This window comes from Coregonus lavaretus (genome assembly GCF_964263955.1).
Source record: "Coregonus lavaretus genome assembly, chromosome: 8".
Classification (NCBI taxonomy): Eukaryota; Metazoa; Chordata; class Actinopteri; order Salmoniformes; family Salmonidae; genus Coregonus; species Coregonus lavaretus.
This window is the reverse complement of record NC_139995.1, coordinates 986,737-1,004,510: the sequence shown is the minus strand read 5'-3', so window position 1 is coordinate 1,004,510 and position 17,774 is coordinate 986,737. Positions and strand designations below refer to the sequence as shown.

Sequence of the window (17,774 nt, the reverse complement as noted above, 5' to 3'; positions counted from 1 at the left end):
AGCACTACACCCCTGCAGCACTGCACCCCTGCTCCCGCTGCACCAAACAAGCTAATTGATGAGCACCAAGTCCTAGTATTTTGCCTTGCATAAAATTTGGTGATGCAGAAATGAGACACCACGTGGCCGTTTTATGAAAATCTGGGAATATTTTGCCAAGGAAACATTTCTGGTTGGTCTCAGGGAATGTAAAACAGTTAGGAATGGAGGCTTTTGAAATGGGATTGAGTAAAGTAGCAGCAAATATGTTGAATGAGCAACTAATGAGCATGGAGAGCTTGACGAAATTACCTTATCTTTCAGTCTAATACGACTATGTACTTACTTTTGTAGCTCTTAGTCAGAAGCACACTTTTTGTAAGTAGTTAGGCCAGCTAACTGTCCTCTCCAAATGTTGCTGGAATTTCAACCTGCACTCAGGGTTACGTAACATAGTAAATGTCAATCCGGGACACTCCAATTTGTGTGATATTGTATGGTATGTATTAATTTGTGGATGTCCATCATCCATTTCGTATGATATGATACGAATTACAATTTGTGGTTAGGGGTTAAGGTTAGGTTTAAGGTTAAAGGGTTAACAACGATTAACATCACCAGTAGGCCTACCTTATGATATATATATTTTCATAAGCAAGAGGCAGGTTGGAATGTCTGACTTAAATACCAACCTGGACTCAGGGGTAGATGTAACATAATAAAAGTACATCTAGGGTACTCCAATTAGTATGGTATGTATTAATTTGGGGATGTCCATCAACCATTTCGTATGATATGTTATGAATTACAATTTGTATGATATGTTACGAATTGCAATGGAAACAATATGTTACGAATTGCAATTTGTACAATATGTTACGAATTTGTATGATATGTTACGAATTCAAATTTGTTGTGGTTAAGGGTTAGCTAGGTGGCAAGGTGGCTAACGTTAGCTAGGCTTGGGGTTAAGGTTAGGGGAAAGGTTAGCTAACATGTTAAGTAGTTGCAAAGTAGCTAAAAAGTAGTAAGTAGTTGCTAATTAGCTAAAATGCTAAAGTTGTTTGTGTTGAGATTTAAACATGCAACCTTTGGGTTGCTAGACGTTCGCGTCACCACCCTACTTTCGTTTTTGCCTTAAGTAACCTTCTGTCTTATGTAACCATACCAAACGTAACATATCATACTAATTTGAATGTGCCGTTCTTTCGTTTACTATGTAAGACTAATCGATGAAACCAGGCTGGAAATACGAGAAAAATCTACCTTTTCTTCTAAATTAGTGGTGTTTGAATTAGTTGATCAAACACCGGACATGATTGATTGGTTGCGGGTCACGGGACAAAGAGCCAAAATGCAAGATTGTCCCACACAATCTGGGACATTGTCCCACACAATCTGGGACCCTATACCAATTGACCATTCACTAAACCCAGCCCACCTTGGTTAATGTTGCAACCTCGGTCAACATTTTCCCCCGAAGCCCATTTCAAACTGTGATTTTAATACACAATGAAATGAAACATTACCCCTTGGTAATCAGGAGACTCTCATATGTTGTGGTGGACTGTCATTACAATTGCTTCATGGGATCCTGGTTAAAACCGCTAAAAGTATAAGCTGTTGGAGGAGGGGTGGGATAAGCTAACATAAAGTATGGAATTGTTTTAAGATGGTCATACCATGGATCATTTAGCTATTTGATTTAGAATTGTAGGACCCCTTTATGTATTAAATCAAAAATATTTAAAAAGTATTTGATAAAATATTGAATCTGGCTTTTACTACAATAGCCCATAGAATCACATTGAAAAGCACATTCATAAATGGCAAAAAATACAGTTAAAAATTAAATCATATGGAATAAGGTTTTGAAGTGTCTGACCCAGGGCCGGCCCTCCCATTAGGCAAGATTAGGCACCCGCCTATGGCGGCACTTGAATTTGGGGCAGCATTTTGACAATTGGCTGTCGCCCTTTGGCACCCCTGATCGGCTGCTACACCGCCGACAGCACCCCAGCCACCAACTCATAGCATTGTCTCCCGAGTGGCGCAGTGGTCTAAGGCACTGCATTGCAGTGCTAGCTGTGCCACTAGAGATCCTGGTTAGAATCCAGGCTCTGTCGTAGCCGGCCGCGACCGGGAGACCCATGGGGCGGCGCACAATTGGCTCAGCGTCGTCCAGGGTAGGGGAGGGAATGACCGGCAGGGATGTAGCTCAGTTGGTAGAGCATGGCGTTTGCAACGCCAGGGTTGTGGGTTCGATTCCCATGGGGGGCCAGTATAAAAAATGATGTATGCACTCACTAACTGTAAGTCGCTCTGGATAAGAGCGTCTGCTAAATGACTAAAATGTAAAAAAAATAATAGCGTAGCTGCAGTTCCTTCCCTCACCCCATTCCCGCTTCTCCCGAAGTTCACTCCCACTATCCTTGGTAGCTTTGGTGATGTGTGTGTTTATATGGGATTATCCAATTGTGAAACATTAATAAAAATGAATCTGCCAATTAAATGATTGTTTTGTTTTTTATGTTTGTGTATGATGAAGATGATTAGTGAATAAGGCAGTAGCCTAACCTAGCCTGTTAATGTTAGCTAGCTACTAATAGTGGATAGAATTTTAGCTAAAAGTAAGCTATAGAGAATTGAAACAATTTGCTACCATGCCTAAGAGACAAAAACTATCAGGAAGCAAATATTTTTAAAAAATGAATGAGAAAAGAGGCACAGTCTCTTTTTTCTTCTCGCCTAGGGAGGCAGAACGTCCAGGGCCAGCCCTGGTCTGACCTATATCTAGGAGATATAAGAAACCTCCGGAAATATTTGTAGTTTTTTTTTTACACATATTTAACCCCATATTTACCTCCATACTTTCATTCCTTTGTATGGGTTACCTGCATATGAGTCCTGTGACACTTGTGGGGGTCGTAGAGCCAAACCGTTCGGATGTTATGGACGTTTTCGTGAGAAGACCGATTTTCGGGATGTCTCATGGTCTGACAATCACTGCTGTAGCTCGGCCACCTTACCACCCTGCTATCTCTAGCTTAAACTGACAGATTTTGATGGGGATTTTTTTATTATGTTACTTAGATTGATGCACTAGTGGATTTTAAATGAAGGTTGTAGTGTGGCTAGCCACTGGATGGCTCTGAATGCACTGTCAGTATGCAGCCAAAGTTACTAACCACTTTTGGAGCTAACTGGTGCTCTCAAATCATATCCTGATGTCGACAGCAGATGAGAGTTGTATTTATAACATGACTAACTTACCTAACATACATTTCGAAAAAATATTAATTAGCTAGGTAGCTAGCGTTAGCAACGTTGGGTGGTCAATAAGACTGAGAGCTAGCTAACCAGCTGAGCTAGCAAACAATGTAACAAAAGGGTTCATTACCATTTTAAAGGATTGTAGATTCTTTAAAGAGGGGAAAAATATATCTATCTTTTAACTAATGGTGGCGCTCTAAACATGCACAGTTCCCATAGGAACACAGCCATTTTAAAAGTGTAGGGCTTGTACAATGAGCCTTGCCTTTATTTTTCATCTTACAGGAATTATAGTATATACAGTACCAAAAGTTTGGACAGGCCTACTCATTCCAGGGTTGTTCTTAATTTTTACTATTTTCTACATTGTAGAATAATAGTGAAGACAATAAATCTATGAAATAACACATATGGAATCATGTAGTGACCAAAAACATGTTACACAAATCAAAATATATTTTATATTTGAGATTCTTCAAAGTAGCCACCCTTTGCCTTGATGACAGCTTTGCACACTCTTGGTATTCTCTCAACCAGCTTCATGAGGTAGTCACCTGGAATGTATTTCAATTAACAGGTGTGCCTTGTTAAAAGTAAATTTGTGGATTTTTTTTCCTTCTTAATGCGTTTGAGCCAATCAGTTGTGTTGTGACAAGGTAGGGGCGGTATACAGAAGATAGCCCTATTTGGTAAAAGACCAAGTCCATATTATGGTAAGAACAGCTCAAATAAGCAAAGAGAAATGACAGTCCATCATTACTTTAAGACATGAAGGTCAGTCGCAAAAACCATCAAGCGCTATGATGAAACTGGCTCTCATGAGGACCGCCCCAGGAATGGAAGACCCAGAGTTACCTCTGCTGCAGAGGATAAGTTCATTAGAGTTACCAGCGTCAGAAATTGCAGCCCAAATAAATGCTTCACAGAGTTCAGTAACAGACACATCTCAACATCAACTGTTCAGAGGAGACTGCGTGAATCAGGCCTTCATGGTCGAATTGCTGCAAAGAAACCACTACTAAAGGACACCAATAATAAGAAGAGACATGCTTGGGCCAAGAAACACGAGCAATGAACATTAGACCGGTGGAAATCTGTCCTTTGGTCTGATGAGTCCAAATGTGAGATTTTTGGTTCCAACCGCCGTGTCTTTGTGAGACGCAGAGTAGGTGAACAGATGATCTCTGCATGTGTGGTTCCCACTGTGAAGCACGGAGGAGGAGGTGTGATGGTGCTTTGCTGGTGACACCGTCTGTGATTTATTTAGAATTCAAGGCACACTTAACCAGCATGGCTACCACAGCATTCTGCAGCGATACGCCATCCCATCTGGTTTGCGCTTAGTGGGACTATCATTTGTTTTTCAACAGGACAATGACCCAACACACAACCAGGCTGTGTAAGGGCTATTTGACCAAGGAGGAGAGTGATGGAGTGCTGCATCAGATGACCTGGCCTCCACAATCACCCGACCTCAACCAAATTGAGATGGTTTGGGATGAGTTGGACCGCAGAGTGAAGGAAAAGCAACCAACAAGTGCTCAGCATATGTAGGAACTCCTTCAAGACTGTTGGAAAAGCCTTCCAGGTGAAGCTGGCTGAGAAAATTCCAAAAGTGCGCAAAGCTGTCATCAAGGCAAAGGGTGGCTACTTTGAAGAATCTCAAATATAAAATATATTTTGATTTGTTTAACACTTTTTTTGGTTACTACATGATTCCATATGTGTTATTTCATAGTTTTGATGTCTTCACTATTATTCTACAATGTAGAAAATAGTAAAAATAAAGAAACTCTTGAATGAGTAGGTGTGTCCAAACTTTTGACTGGTACTGTACATAGAAGAAAAGCTGAAGTCGTAACCTTTTCACTGATGTAATCAGATCTCATGTCCAATTCCAAGTGCGTCCACTAAATCGCAGTAGAAGATCACATCACGTGACTTGGCCACTTGAAACCAGATGTGTCTGGTTTGAGCTGGTTTGGGTAGCGACTCACTGTGTGAAAATGGCTGAACTGATTTTCAAGCCTGACAACTTAAAACTGCCTGGTGGTAAGTCTTGTTCCTAGAGATTATGGATATGCCTTTGTTGAAGGGACATTTTTTTGGTGAAACCGTTCACACTTTAGGTCTGTATTGATTTCGGACAGCAGGCACTGGAACCTCACGCAACTAGGATCCATCTAAGCCCAATGTCCCATCATGTCGATAGTAGTCTGCTAAAATGAGAGTTTAGGTGTTCTGCTGCATACGCTACCATTTCTGTTGGGGTTGGAGATTTGCTGCAGGTCAAGAAAGTGTGTTCCCACTGCCACATCGCCAATGTTGGCATCGTCCAGGATCTGCACTTTGATTCGCCGGGCAAGGGGAGGAAACTGCTCGATGAAAGAGATCTGCTCATTCCACTCAGGAGTGTTGGTGTTGGACTCTACTGATGTCTCACCCTTTGATAAAAAGCAGTATTTCTCAATTGGTGCAGTCCATTGATAAATTCACATACTGTAGGTCTTACAATTAAATTATACAAATCAGGCTCATTTAATTTTAAATAAAGGTTAATTATTTGATTTCAATAATAAAACTCCCAAAAGCAGTTCAGTGCTAATCTTACAGTACATCAAGAGAAGGAATGCAGGAAAGGAAATATAGGGTTGTGCCGTGATGTGAATGAGGTGATAAGCCACAGTGACACACTCCATTGGTTTGGAAACAGTAGTGTGTTTTCCATTACCTCACCAAGAAAGGCAGAGTGTACTGTACAAATAAAGGGACCACAACCCAGTAAACAAATAGTATGTGTATTGTAAGAGTGAGTGTTGTGGATGTATCAGTGGGAGTTGAGACATAGAAACACAAGCATATCACAGGGAGGACATAGATGGCTTGTATGAGACCAGGTATAGGTGAAATAATGGGTCTTGGTAAACATGTGAAAGCATTTCACTGAAGTGACATCCCACATGAAAAAAAGTGTGCAGCGGCCATTATTGTTAGCGCAATCACCCACTTTTCTTTATTTACATTGTTATCAGGAAATATTCCAAAAGTATGGAAATCAGCTCTTGTGCCGCCACTCCATAAGGGCGGGGAGAGTAGTGATCTTAATTATAGCCCCATTTCAAGGCTTCGTTGTCTAGCTAAGATTCTTGAATCCTTGGTACAGCTTTGCTCTTTTTTATCTGAGAAATTAATTTTGAATGTAAACCAATCATGGTTTAGGCCTGGGCATAGTACTATTACAGCAATCCCTTTAGTTGTTAATGATCTTATCAATGCTTTAGACACTAAAATGAAATGTGCTGCTTTGTTTGTGGACTTGTCAAAGGCTTTTGATACTGTTGATTGTGCTATTTAATTGAACAAGTTGTCCTCGATAGGCCTGAGCTCTGACGCCTTTTCATGGTTTCATGATTATTTTAGTGGCAGAACTCAGGCCATCATGATTGATGGGGTTAAAGGAAAACTCCACCCAAAAACAATCTTTTGGTATTTGTTTTGAAAACTTGATTGCTGACAAGCAAAACATTTTGGGACTATGTCAACAATGGACTAATGAAACAAATACCAAAATATCGTTTTTGGGTGGAATTGTCCTTTAAGTCCGAATTTCTTGAAGTCGATACTAGGACCTGTTATTTTCACTATTTATATAAATGCTATTGGTCAATCCGTAAAAAAAATTAAAATAATAATCTATATGCAGATCATACTATTATGTACGCAATTGACCTGGCTGTGACAAGGCAACAGTCCGATTTTGCAGTTGTGCAGGAAGCCCTTACTGATTTAAAACTCGTACTTAATACGTGCAAAAAACGAATACGTTGTATTCAAGTTAATGTAAGATTGCCTCAGCTGGATTATATCTTTACTCATTGGATGGTTCTATAATCGAACGAGTCCCTATATACAAATACCTTGGTATGTAGATTGACAATGATTTATTGTTTAGAAAACATATGACTGAGCTTGTTAAGAAACAAAGATTTAAAGTGTGCTGAATTTAGTCTGCAAAAACACCACAGTGAATAATATAGTATTTAAATGCAGGGCTCATCTGCAAAATAGGCAGTGGTCTCAGCATGACTCCCTGGTTAAATAAAAAAAGATGGTATACTATAGTATTTTTTTATGTGAACTGGCACAACAACAAAAAACCTGCACTAATGACTCACAAAACAAACAAAACCATTTAATAGAATATTTGTGATATGAATGCGACCGAAATCGGTTTTGAATTCCAATGGAATTGGAATTTCAGTTTACTTCCTGAATTGACTGAATTTAAATGGAATTGACCAAAACCTTGATATCCAACATCTAAAAGAACCTGCACCTGTACCTGTTGGCCTGCGAATGTGACCTGCACGTAAGGGTCAATGAAGACCTTCTTGTCCCGCATCATCTTAGAGAGGCCACCCAGGAAGCCAGCACTCATACTGGGCAAGCCTTCTGCCTTGTAGATCTTCACCAGGAACTTGGCCCAGGGCCTCTCCATTGGCATTCTCTTGGGCAAGAGCAGGTTCCTACACAGAGAGCAACATGAGCCCAATTTCAATTCAAATCAATACAACTTGACTTATCCCCTCAGGCAATTAAGAAAGGCAAGTCCAGGAATAGTGATCAGTTATCTAAAAGCTTTCCTGCATCAATATTTCATTTTTTTTGAATGAATGAATTAACAATACAGGCAGAAGAAAAAAACCAAATGGGAAATCAGCCAATGAATTCAAGCAATAGCTTAAAGTGAGTTATAAACACCACCCACCAAGGAGTGGTCTACATGGCTAATAAAATGTTCAGCATTTGTCTTAGGAGGTTCCTTCAAGAAAAAGCTATGACTCACTTCTCAATGTCATTGTTCTGACTGCCTAAATTGGGCAAACTGGGCATTCCCATTGCGTCTCCTTTCATCACAACACTCAAGGTGCACTTCACGAAACCTTTTATCCCTGTCCGGGTGTCACTGGGATCAGTAAGGGGAGCCCATTTCTGGTAGAACCTGTGATCTGTTGCGACAGAAAGAGATACTTCTTTATGAGTAAAAAAATACAAGGCTGATACTTTTATTGAGTAGTGATGTCAAAAAGAATGACTAAAATTACAATATTGAAAGAATAAGGACTATGCCCTTTAACCTTTAAATCATAATCTTATCAGGGAACCACAGATTTATCTTCCCTTTTATACATGCTTCCAAGTTTTTGTGTCATATATTGTTTACCTTGCTGACTGTAGACAGTGCTGATGTCAATTTTGAAGGTGCCGATAAGTGTCATCATAAATCCCAGCATCTTTTTGTGAACAACCTATGTGGTAAAACAAAGGCTCAGTATATCCAAGGATAGCATGACATTATCTTAACTGATCCGGTGAGCCCAGGACATTATGTATCATACCACATGATCCTGTGGTTCCAGTGTGCAAATGTGGCTTCAGGACAAAGATACCTCCTTTCACTTTACATTGACATATATTGAATCATATTCTGATAATCAAAAATGTGAAGTCCAGACTTACAACAAACTATTTTTACAACTTACCGTTATCTCAATAACTTTATCAAACAGCACATCTTGTGTCTCCTGGAACTCAAACATGAAGTTCTGAGAGAGGGAAGAAACATTTAAGTAATGTGTGGGGAATTGAAACCTTAAGTAAAAAGTATCTTGGATACCTCCACATGTAAAATAATGTATCTTATTCTATTACACAACATCATTGTATTTGGACAGTGACGCTAACATGTTTTATTTGTCTCTATACGCCACCATTTTGGATTTGAGATCAAATGTTACACACGAGGGTATTATTTGAGGGTATTCTCAAACATATCGGTTTTACTGTTAAGAAATGAAAGCACTATCTAGTTTGAAGAAGTCATAAGTATTTGGATAAATTCACTTATGCATTTGCAGTTTGTCTTAGTTGTGTTTTGGGTTATGTTTTGCCCAATAGGAGCTGATCGCTGAATGATGAATGGAGTAATTTTCTTTCTAAGTTTAGTAGATAAGATATTTCTGAACACAAATTAATCCTGATAAGTCATGATTAGAAAACCATGAATGAATCATGAATAATGATGACAGGGGAGGTTAAAACAATTTTTTGGGGGGGTATGTAAATGTGTGCCTATGTAACTTTCTCACTCATCATTATTCACAGTTCATTCATGGTTATCCATAATCATGGTAGCACTAGCATCCAAATGAATGTAGAAGTGTTCAGAAACATCTTATATTCTTACTTACAATAAACGTGACTCCAAAATGACACAATGCATTATTCACCATTCAGTTCCTATTGGGCAAAACATAATCTGGTGAAAAAGGTATGAAAATACCCTCAAATAAAAGGTGACATTCTGAACTGTCACCTCATACGAAACATTTGATTTCAAATCCAAAATGCTAGAGTATAAAGACACATTTAACATTTTAGCTTCACTGTCCAAATACATATGGTGTTGAGTGTATATTCTATACCCCCTGATACTCAGGGTTAAAAAGACCACCTCATTGTAGAATGGACAGTTGGTGGACTTCTGTGTAGCGGTTTTCCTTTTCACTTCTCCCACTCTGACATACACGGCTGGATTTATGTTCACACCCACCAGTTTCTGGGCCTCCAACACATTCACATTAACCTGAGAGAAAGAGTGAAAGAGACTTTAAGATGCTGGTCTTGAATTAAGTTTTCCATGGACCAAATAATGGTGTGATCATAAAGATTAGATTAGATGGACCCAACTTTGTCCCGCTTTAAATGAAGTGCCATTTATGAAGTCCTTATAAAGCATTAATAAAGGCTTCAAAAGCACTATATAAATGGGTCACAAATCATCTAGAACTGTATGCCACGCTCTATAAAGGATTCATAAATGTGCCATAACTGTGTGACATAACCACCAATGTCGAATGTGACATAACCCATTATGTCAAATATTACATAAACCAGTGCGTTTTAAAGGTTGACATAAGCATCTCTTAATAATGGTGTTGAGGGAAACTGTTCCTATGCCTTCTCGTCCATAACTTTCCTCACTCACCTGGAAGCTCTGTACTCGAGGTGTGGCGGCAAGCACATGCTTTGAAAGAGGTCTGCAACGACTAAAACATATAACACAGACAACATATAAATATACACTTTTTCAACGAAAACTACTGTGTGTAAAAAATAAAAAAAAATAAAAAAAATCCCTCTACAGAAACAAGAGAAAAAAACAAAACACCTTAAAATGGGAGTGAACGTTATGTTGGCAGACTCCATGTCTGATATGTCATAATCGTCATCATCCTCGTCATCGTCTTCATCATCCTCGTCCCCGGTTTTGACCAGACCGCGCCCTAATTTCCTGGTCTCTCGGTCGAGTTTCTCGGGTCGCAGACTCTGCTTTAACCTGAGTCAAAGGATCATCGTTTGGATCATTGTCATATGAAATACAATAAGAAACAAATGAACAAAATGTCTCAAACTTGAGAAATCGTCCACAGAAACGTTCCATATGACTAGAGTTCACTGAATGTGATCTCATCTCAGAATGACATCAATCAATCAAATTTGAGCACTCCTCAATAACAATCTCAATTACAGTGTCTAGGACTTACCCAGGCTCAGCAAAACCAGAGTTTCTGATAACAAGGCCTGAGCTGAGAAACGGGGAAAGGTGGGAGAGAAAATGAGAGAGAGAGTTTGATATGTGACTTGAAGATTTTTTTGAAATATAATGATATATTAATTCATCAACATTATTAGGAAGAACATAACAATGTCGGTGAGCATGCAATCTGTTATCAAGTATAGACAAATATGGTGGAAGAAATATGGTGCAGTATTCTGCATACTATTCTTTCACTCACTCATCATTGTCTTCCACATTGAGGAATTCCTCCCCCTCCCATCCACCGGCAGCACCTTGCACAGGGTGGTATCGTACGTCCAGCTCAATGTATATCTGAACATATAAAGTATAAAAAGTGCCTTTATAGATAAATAAACCTGTGTATGCGTGTGTGTTGTGTATGTGTGTACCAGGATGCTTTTTTCATTCGTTTAAAAAATATACATTTCTTCCACATTACAGGGGAGGTTCATTCTCCGTATCCTCCCTGCAGAAGCCTCCACTGGTGTATGTGTTTGACTTACATTTGTCTGGCTGTAGTTGCTGTCTGTCAGTGGCTCTCGAAGTAGCAGTCTCCCAGCGGTCACCACATGCTGGAGACTAATGATTAATTTACCCAGGAGCCTGAGGGAGACATCACGGTCAAACAGCATTGGGCCACCCCTCCATATAAGCATATTATATAAATCAATTGAATTAAACATTAGATTAAATTCAGCATTTGTCTTTTGTTGGGATTTATTTTTCCCCTCAGTGAAGAAAGGCTGGTCACAAAATATACTATAAAACCTATACACAAAACGTAAGGTTACTTGCGTAACCCCGGTTCTCTGATAATAGAGTGAGGTATCTCACTATGGGAAACACTTTCGGGGCGTGATCACCATTGAAGCACGAATTACACCACGTCTGACAGGTTGCTCTGCGGAGTAGTTTACCTGTGTGAGGAGGTACCCAGGAGACAAAAAGCTAGTTTCTCCTCCTTAAAACCCTCCTCCTGTCCATATAGATGCGTAAAGTGCGCGCTGGACAGAAACAATGGAGCCGTACTTCCTCCAGAGAGGAGAAAGGCAGTGGGTGAGGCAATTGTAGGATAATTTGCTAACCTTAGGCACAATTTGCTGACCTTAGGCAACCCCAGGGCAAATTGCAGGCACGAGTGATGAACTGCATGCAGCTCACACATTTCTTGCTTTGCAGAAGTAAGGGCAAGTAGCAAAGCAGTTTTGAAAGAGAGGCACTCACGCTTTCCATCGGCTCTAAAGGCTGCTGTGAAATACTGTAGCTTCGAGCACAATAGACAGCGGTGCGTGCTTAGTCCCCTCCTGCACTCCTGTACTCCTTGTTCACACACGATTGTGTGGCCAAGCACGACTCCAACATCGTCATTAAGTTTGCCGACAACACAACGGTGGTAGGCCTGATCACAGACAACGATGAGACAGCTTATAGGGAGAAGGTCAGAGACCTGGCAGTGTGGTGCCAGGACAACAACCTCTCCCTCAACGTGATCAAGACAAAGGAGATGATCGTGGACTACAGGAAAAGGAGGGCCGAGCACGCCCCCATTCTCATCGATGGGGCTGTAGTGGAGCAGGTCGAGAGCTTTAAGTTCCTTGGTGTCCACATCACCAACAAACTATCATGGTCCAAACACACCGAGACAGTCGTGAAGAGGGCACGACAATGCCTATTCCCCCTCAGGAGACTGAAAAGATTTGGCATGGGCCCTCAGATCCTCAAAAATGTCTACAGCTGCACCATCGAGAGCATCCTGACTGGTTGCATCACCGCCTCAAGGCGCTACAGAGGGTAGTGCGTACGGCCCAGTACATCACTGGGGCCAAGCTTCCATTCCTAAGAATGGCCAAATACTCCAGCCACCCTAGTCATAGACTGTTCTCTCTGCTACCGCACGGGAAGCGATACTGGAGCGCCAAGTCTAGGTCCAAAAGGCTCCTTAACAGCTTCTACCCCCAAGTCAAAGACTGCTGAACAGCTAATCAAATGGCTAACCAGATTATTTGCATTGACCCCCCTTTTTCTTACGCTGCTGCTACTCGCTGTTTATTATCTATTCATAGTCCCTTTACCCCTACCTACATGAATATATTACCTCAATTACCTCGACTAACCTGTACCCCCGCACATTGACTCGGTACCGGTACCCCCTGTATATATAGCCTCGTTATTGTTATTTTATTGTGTTACTTTTTTAAACTTTAGTTTATTTAGTAAATATTTTCTTAACTCTTATTTTTCTTAAAACTGCATTGTTGGTTAAGGGCTTGTAAGTAAGCATTTACATTTACATTTTAGTCATTTAGCAGACGCTCTTATCCAGAGTTAGTGAGTGCATACATTATTTATTTTTTCATTAAAAAAATATATATATTATAGTGGCCCAAACGCCATGCTCTACCAACTGAGCTACATCCCTGCCGGCCATTCCCTCCCCTAACCTGGACGACGCTGGGCCAATTGTGCGCCGCCCCATGGGTCGGTACGGTAAGGTCTACACCTGTTGTATTCAGCGCATGTGACAAATACAATTTGATTTGATTTGGGGTCCCATGACGGGACTCAAGGCTTTGAAACTGGGCATAAACGACGCACACCCTTCATAAAATGACATACAAGTGGATGTTTTCCTACTGTATTGTTTTGTAAAAAGCATAACACTTCGGATACAGAGCACTGATAAGGAATTATCTGTTGCAGATCGCGCCATCTCTCAAACACGTGCCACTTATTGTCATACAGTGAACATGTGGAAGGGGCCCTGGCACCCGCAACAACTTTAAGTGGCAGGCCTGTCGGATTTAGATTAATCAGTTTACGGGCATGCCCAGAGGGCCAGCTGATCCGGATGAGGATGGAAGATTTATCCAGAAGAAAATGGGTGGTTTTATAGCGAACTGAACCCTGTATCCCCTCGTAATCGTGGATAGCACCCAGGGATTAACTGCGCATGTGCATCAATTCTCCCCTTTGGCAGTGAGCTGTCCACAAGACTGATGACTCGCGCTCACCAGAGATGGTGTGGTGGCACTCTCTGGTGGCGTTCTAGAGAGTCACCCTTTTCACTTAAAAAACAAGGCCCTGTGCCCTTGGAGTGGGAACAGTGCTTGGTGGCAACTGTGATGTCAGCCCAGCTAGTGTTAGCCTGGGGCTGTTTTAACATGTCCTTGCCTATGGGCTTTAATTTAGCTAAGCTAGCCGTATTTAGCTAGCCGTCAGCAGTCTGAGCTATTTTATTCCATACATGTCCGAACTAGAGTAGCCCTTGACAGGAACTCTGTTGGTAAAAAAAGGTTGTAGACTTTTTCCTCTGGCAACACACGGAAATGCGAGCAAGATTCAGGGTTATCGAACGAGGCTTGGCCCTGCTCGACCCCCAGACAAACAATACAAAGGGTATATGAATCCTTGTTTGAAATCAAAGACCTGCATGCACACGGATGACGTGCAGGGTCCTTAGCCTTGTTAGAGTCGCCTTGTGAAGGGGTGAGGGCAGCCATATCGCAGGGAGAAAGTTTGGTAGCTATGTAAGCTAGCCGACGTTAGCCGTGTGGGCTTTGGCCCATAAGCTAAGCTAGCAGTGGCACAGCTCACCTTGACGCGTTAGCTAGCCTGTTTTTCGCTCATCAGATCGGATCACCGTGTGATGGGACTGGTTCAATTAGTAAGCACAAAGCAACTGATTGCTAGGTGAACTAAATACGAGAGCTAAGCTAGCAGTCACTAGATGGCAGTTAGCTAGCTGACGTTAGTTGTGTGAGCTAGTAGTCTAGCTTAAGCCGCGGGAAAGCAACGTGGGTGGCGTCTTCCTTCACTTTTGGAGTCTCTCAAACCTTAGCACCATGAGGTGGGACTGGTCAGTTTAGTAAGCACAACGTTAGCTGTGAGGCTTTAGTTTTAGCTAAGCTGGTAGTTAGCTAAGCTGGTAGTTAGCTAGCTGGCGTTCGTCTCATGGGCTAGTAGCCTAGCTTGAGCTAGCACAAAGCTAGCCGAAGAAAGCCGCGTGTGTGGCGTCTTTCTCCGGTCTTGCAAGTCCCTTTGACCGTAGCACCGTGAGGTGGGACTGGGCAGTTCAGTAAGCACAAAATGACTGAATGCTAGGTGCACTAAACAAGGGCGCTGGATAGCAATTCCACTGTTGGTGGGTAGGACTAGCTAGAAGCGGTAGGTAGTTCGCCTTCACGAGTTAGCTAGCTTGGTTAGCTCGCTTTGCAGTGTTAACTAGGCTAGCTATCTTAGCTTTGCAGCGTTAGCTAGCCTCTTTTTTCGCACGCAGCGACTTATAAAGGGGAGGGTCCCTCCCAGTCGCAGCGCAGCCAGTCTGTCTTCGACAGAAGTGGTGACACCCCAAAGATGTATCCCATAGTGAGATATCGAATGATTACTTGAAAGATAACCACTATTGATATGTGTGGCCTTGCATGTCAGTGTTACGTCAGATGATCTGTAGACTGACCTGTTGCTGAAAACCTTGCTGCAGTTGTACACACTGACAGAGAGAACCTCACCCTTGATGACCTTCCCATAGTGTGGCCACCTGAAGTGCTGCAGAAATGGAGACATTCAAGAGTATGGAATAGCTGGGGGTAATTTGTGAGGGGGCGATATTCTTTCATCAATCACACATTTGCTTGCCATTACCAGGATCCCAGGACAGAAGTGTACTTTGTATTCTGTAAACAAAACACTTAAAAGTCACTGATGACATCTATATTTAAAGTTTTCTTAAAGAGGGACCAACATCATTGGAAGTTCTGCAAATCTATGTTCAGGAAAACAATAACACCATAAAATGGAACCATGCATGTGTTTGTTCACATTTGTATAATAGCATCAATCAAACATACCTGTAAATAGCAAAAAGATAATTAGCAGTCGATAACTTCCACTAACTAACCCTCAACAAATGCGAACGCAAATAAGAAACTGAATACGTTTCTTTACAATTGATATGGAGACTCCTCATGTTGATTCAGTACCACCTTCAACGTGTGTTTGTGAAAGGTTAACCCCAGTCTCTCTCTCTCTCTGTCTGTATTTGTGCGTGCATGCTTGTCACACAGTGCCACTGTGAGCTTAGCACCCGTGTTTGCTGTGTGTGGAGAATATCCACCCATTACCAGTAAGGTAAATGACAACTTGATGACTCACAGAGAGAGGAACAGAGCCTTGAGCTCCATCCAACCTACAAGTAGTGATAGCATTGCTAATAAAAGATCATACAAAGAACACACACACACACAGAGAGAGAGAGAGAGACCTAGTTTTCCTATGCGGACAGTTCCGAAATGATTGTAAAATCTCACACAAATTACAGTCCACCCCCTAATTTACCACAATACAATCAAAAGGGATGTTGCACTCTAGAACCTAACATGATCATCAAATATCAAAATACATATCCAAAAAGTATTGTGGATTCGACTACAGCCAAGGTTAGTGGCAAAATTATCTTGTGGATTCGACAACAGCCAAGGTGAGTGCAACATCCTGTGAACCCCTAAACAAAGCAACGTGCAGGTTGCAAGTGACATCATCTCATGAATTAACCAAAAACCATCATATCGAAGTAGATTTGGAGTCACGCGATGATATCGTGTGTGTGGTCCTCCCGCTACGACTTGGGAAACCATGCAGTTTATTAGGCTACAGAGGAAATAAGTTACGGTGAACTTCACAGGGTGGTGAAAGTACATGGTGATGAGCTTGATGCTGCTTTTCAATAAATATCGAGGGTCTTATTCTGGTGACATGATGATCAAGGCTTAACTGCCATTTGACAAATATTCTCGATCTTATCCATAATAATCTCACCATGTAGACTAGACAACCCGCACAGCCTACCCACACTGTATCTGCGAGCTGTAGGCTAGAGCGCAGGTGCCAAGACCAGAGTAGGCACATTTGCTATTTAATGCAACCATTTTTGTGAGAAAACTATCGGTAGACTTGGAAATACAAATGAAACACATCGAACTTTAGATTTTTATTTAGTACATGAAAACTTCAGCGAAAAAGTACATTTTGTGTGCACTGTCATCACACACTGATTTTATCTGCAACAAGTCCATTTGGTGGAAACTGAACATATTTTCTTTATGCGGATTCTAGAATATTCACATGAAAATCTGTCGCCAATTGGATGGAAACCTAGCTACTGACTTCCAAACCATGTACATAAACCTTCACTAGCCCTGATGCCAGTATTTATTTTATACAGCTCCCATTTGGTTAATGTCTCTTCTGTCCACCTTGATCACGGTTCCGCAGCACTGTGTTGTTGACATGACAACTGGGCCGGACTTCCGAACCTTTGAATGGATCATGTGACAAACGCATTCGTTTTGATTGGCTGTTGCTTGCAATTAATGCACAAATCCAAAGTGGACTTGTGATGTTTGTTTGTGTTTCTTCAGATCAGAGGGAGCAGGCGCTCCGTGCGATGCAACTTGGGGAAAGACCTGTATCTTGCTTTGCGCTTTGGTACAGGGCACCATTGAGGGGAGTGATTTCTGGTGTAGAGTTAAGTGTGGAGGTGGAACAATTCAAGTTGAAGATTCCTGGTGTTCGTAACGCCCACCGTTTGACCCAGTGGGGAGCATGGTGAAACAGAGGAGTCACTGTCAGTCCTTTTGAGTTTTGAGTCAGTCTTTACCCGACAAGGTCACGTTAGGACATATCAGTTATCCTGTTAGAGCTTTTGTGTTGAATCCACTGCGCTGTTTCAAGTGCAACGTTTATGGTCGCAGCAGTGTGTAGGAGGGAGATTCCAAGATGTGGGAAGAGTGCAGGAGGGCATGGGATAGAGGATTGTGTAGTTTCGGTGGATAAAGTTGTGTGTGTCAACTGTAAAGGGTGCACATGTTGCTGGTGATCGGAA

The 17,774-nt window shown here is 41.5% G+C and overlaps 1 protein-coding gene across 1 annotated transcript in view; it reads right to left on the bottom strand.

Moving 5' to 3' along the window:
* fer1l4 (fer-1 like family member 4) overlaps nt 1-17,774 on the bottom strand; it is a 91,239-nt gene that overhangs the window by 66,047 nt on the left and 7,418 nt on the right. Inside the window, exons 3-14 of the mRNA XM_084167759.1 lie at nt 15,351-15,439; nt 11,398-11,497; nt 11,112-11,206; nt 10,860-10,901; nt 10,484-10,651; nt 10,301-10,361; nt 9,767-9,898; nt 8,796-8,858; nt 8,477-8,561; nt 8,099-8,261; nt 7,595-7,778; nt 5,510-5,696 (exon numbers count right to left, since the gene is read on the bottom strand). Of these exons, the coding sequence (XP_084023885.1) occupies nt 5,510-5,696; nt 7,595-7,778; nt 8,099-8,261; nt 8,477-8,561; nt 8,796-8,858; nt 9,767-9,898; nt 10,301-10,361; nt 10,484-10,651; nt 10,860-10,901; nt 11,112-11,206; nt 11,398-11,497; nt 15,351-15,439 (1,369 nt within the window). The remainder of the gene's footprint in view (nt 1-5,509; nt 5,697-7,594; nt 7,779-8,098; nt 8,262-8,476; nt 8,562-8,795; nt 8,859-9,766; nt 9,899-10,300; nt 10,362-10,483; nt 10,652-10,859; nt 10,902-11,111; nt 11,207-11,397; nt 11,498-15,350; nt 15,440-17,774) is intronic.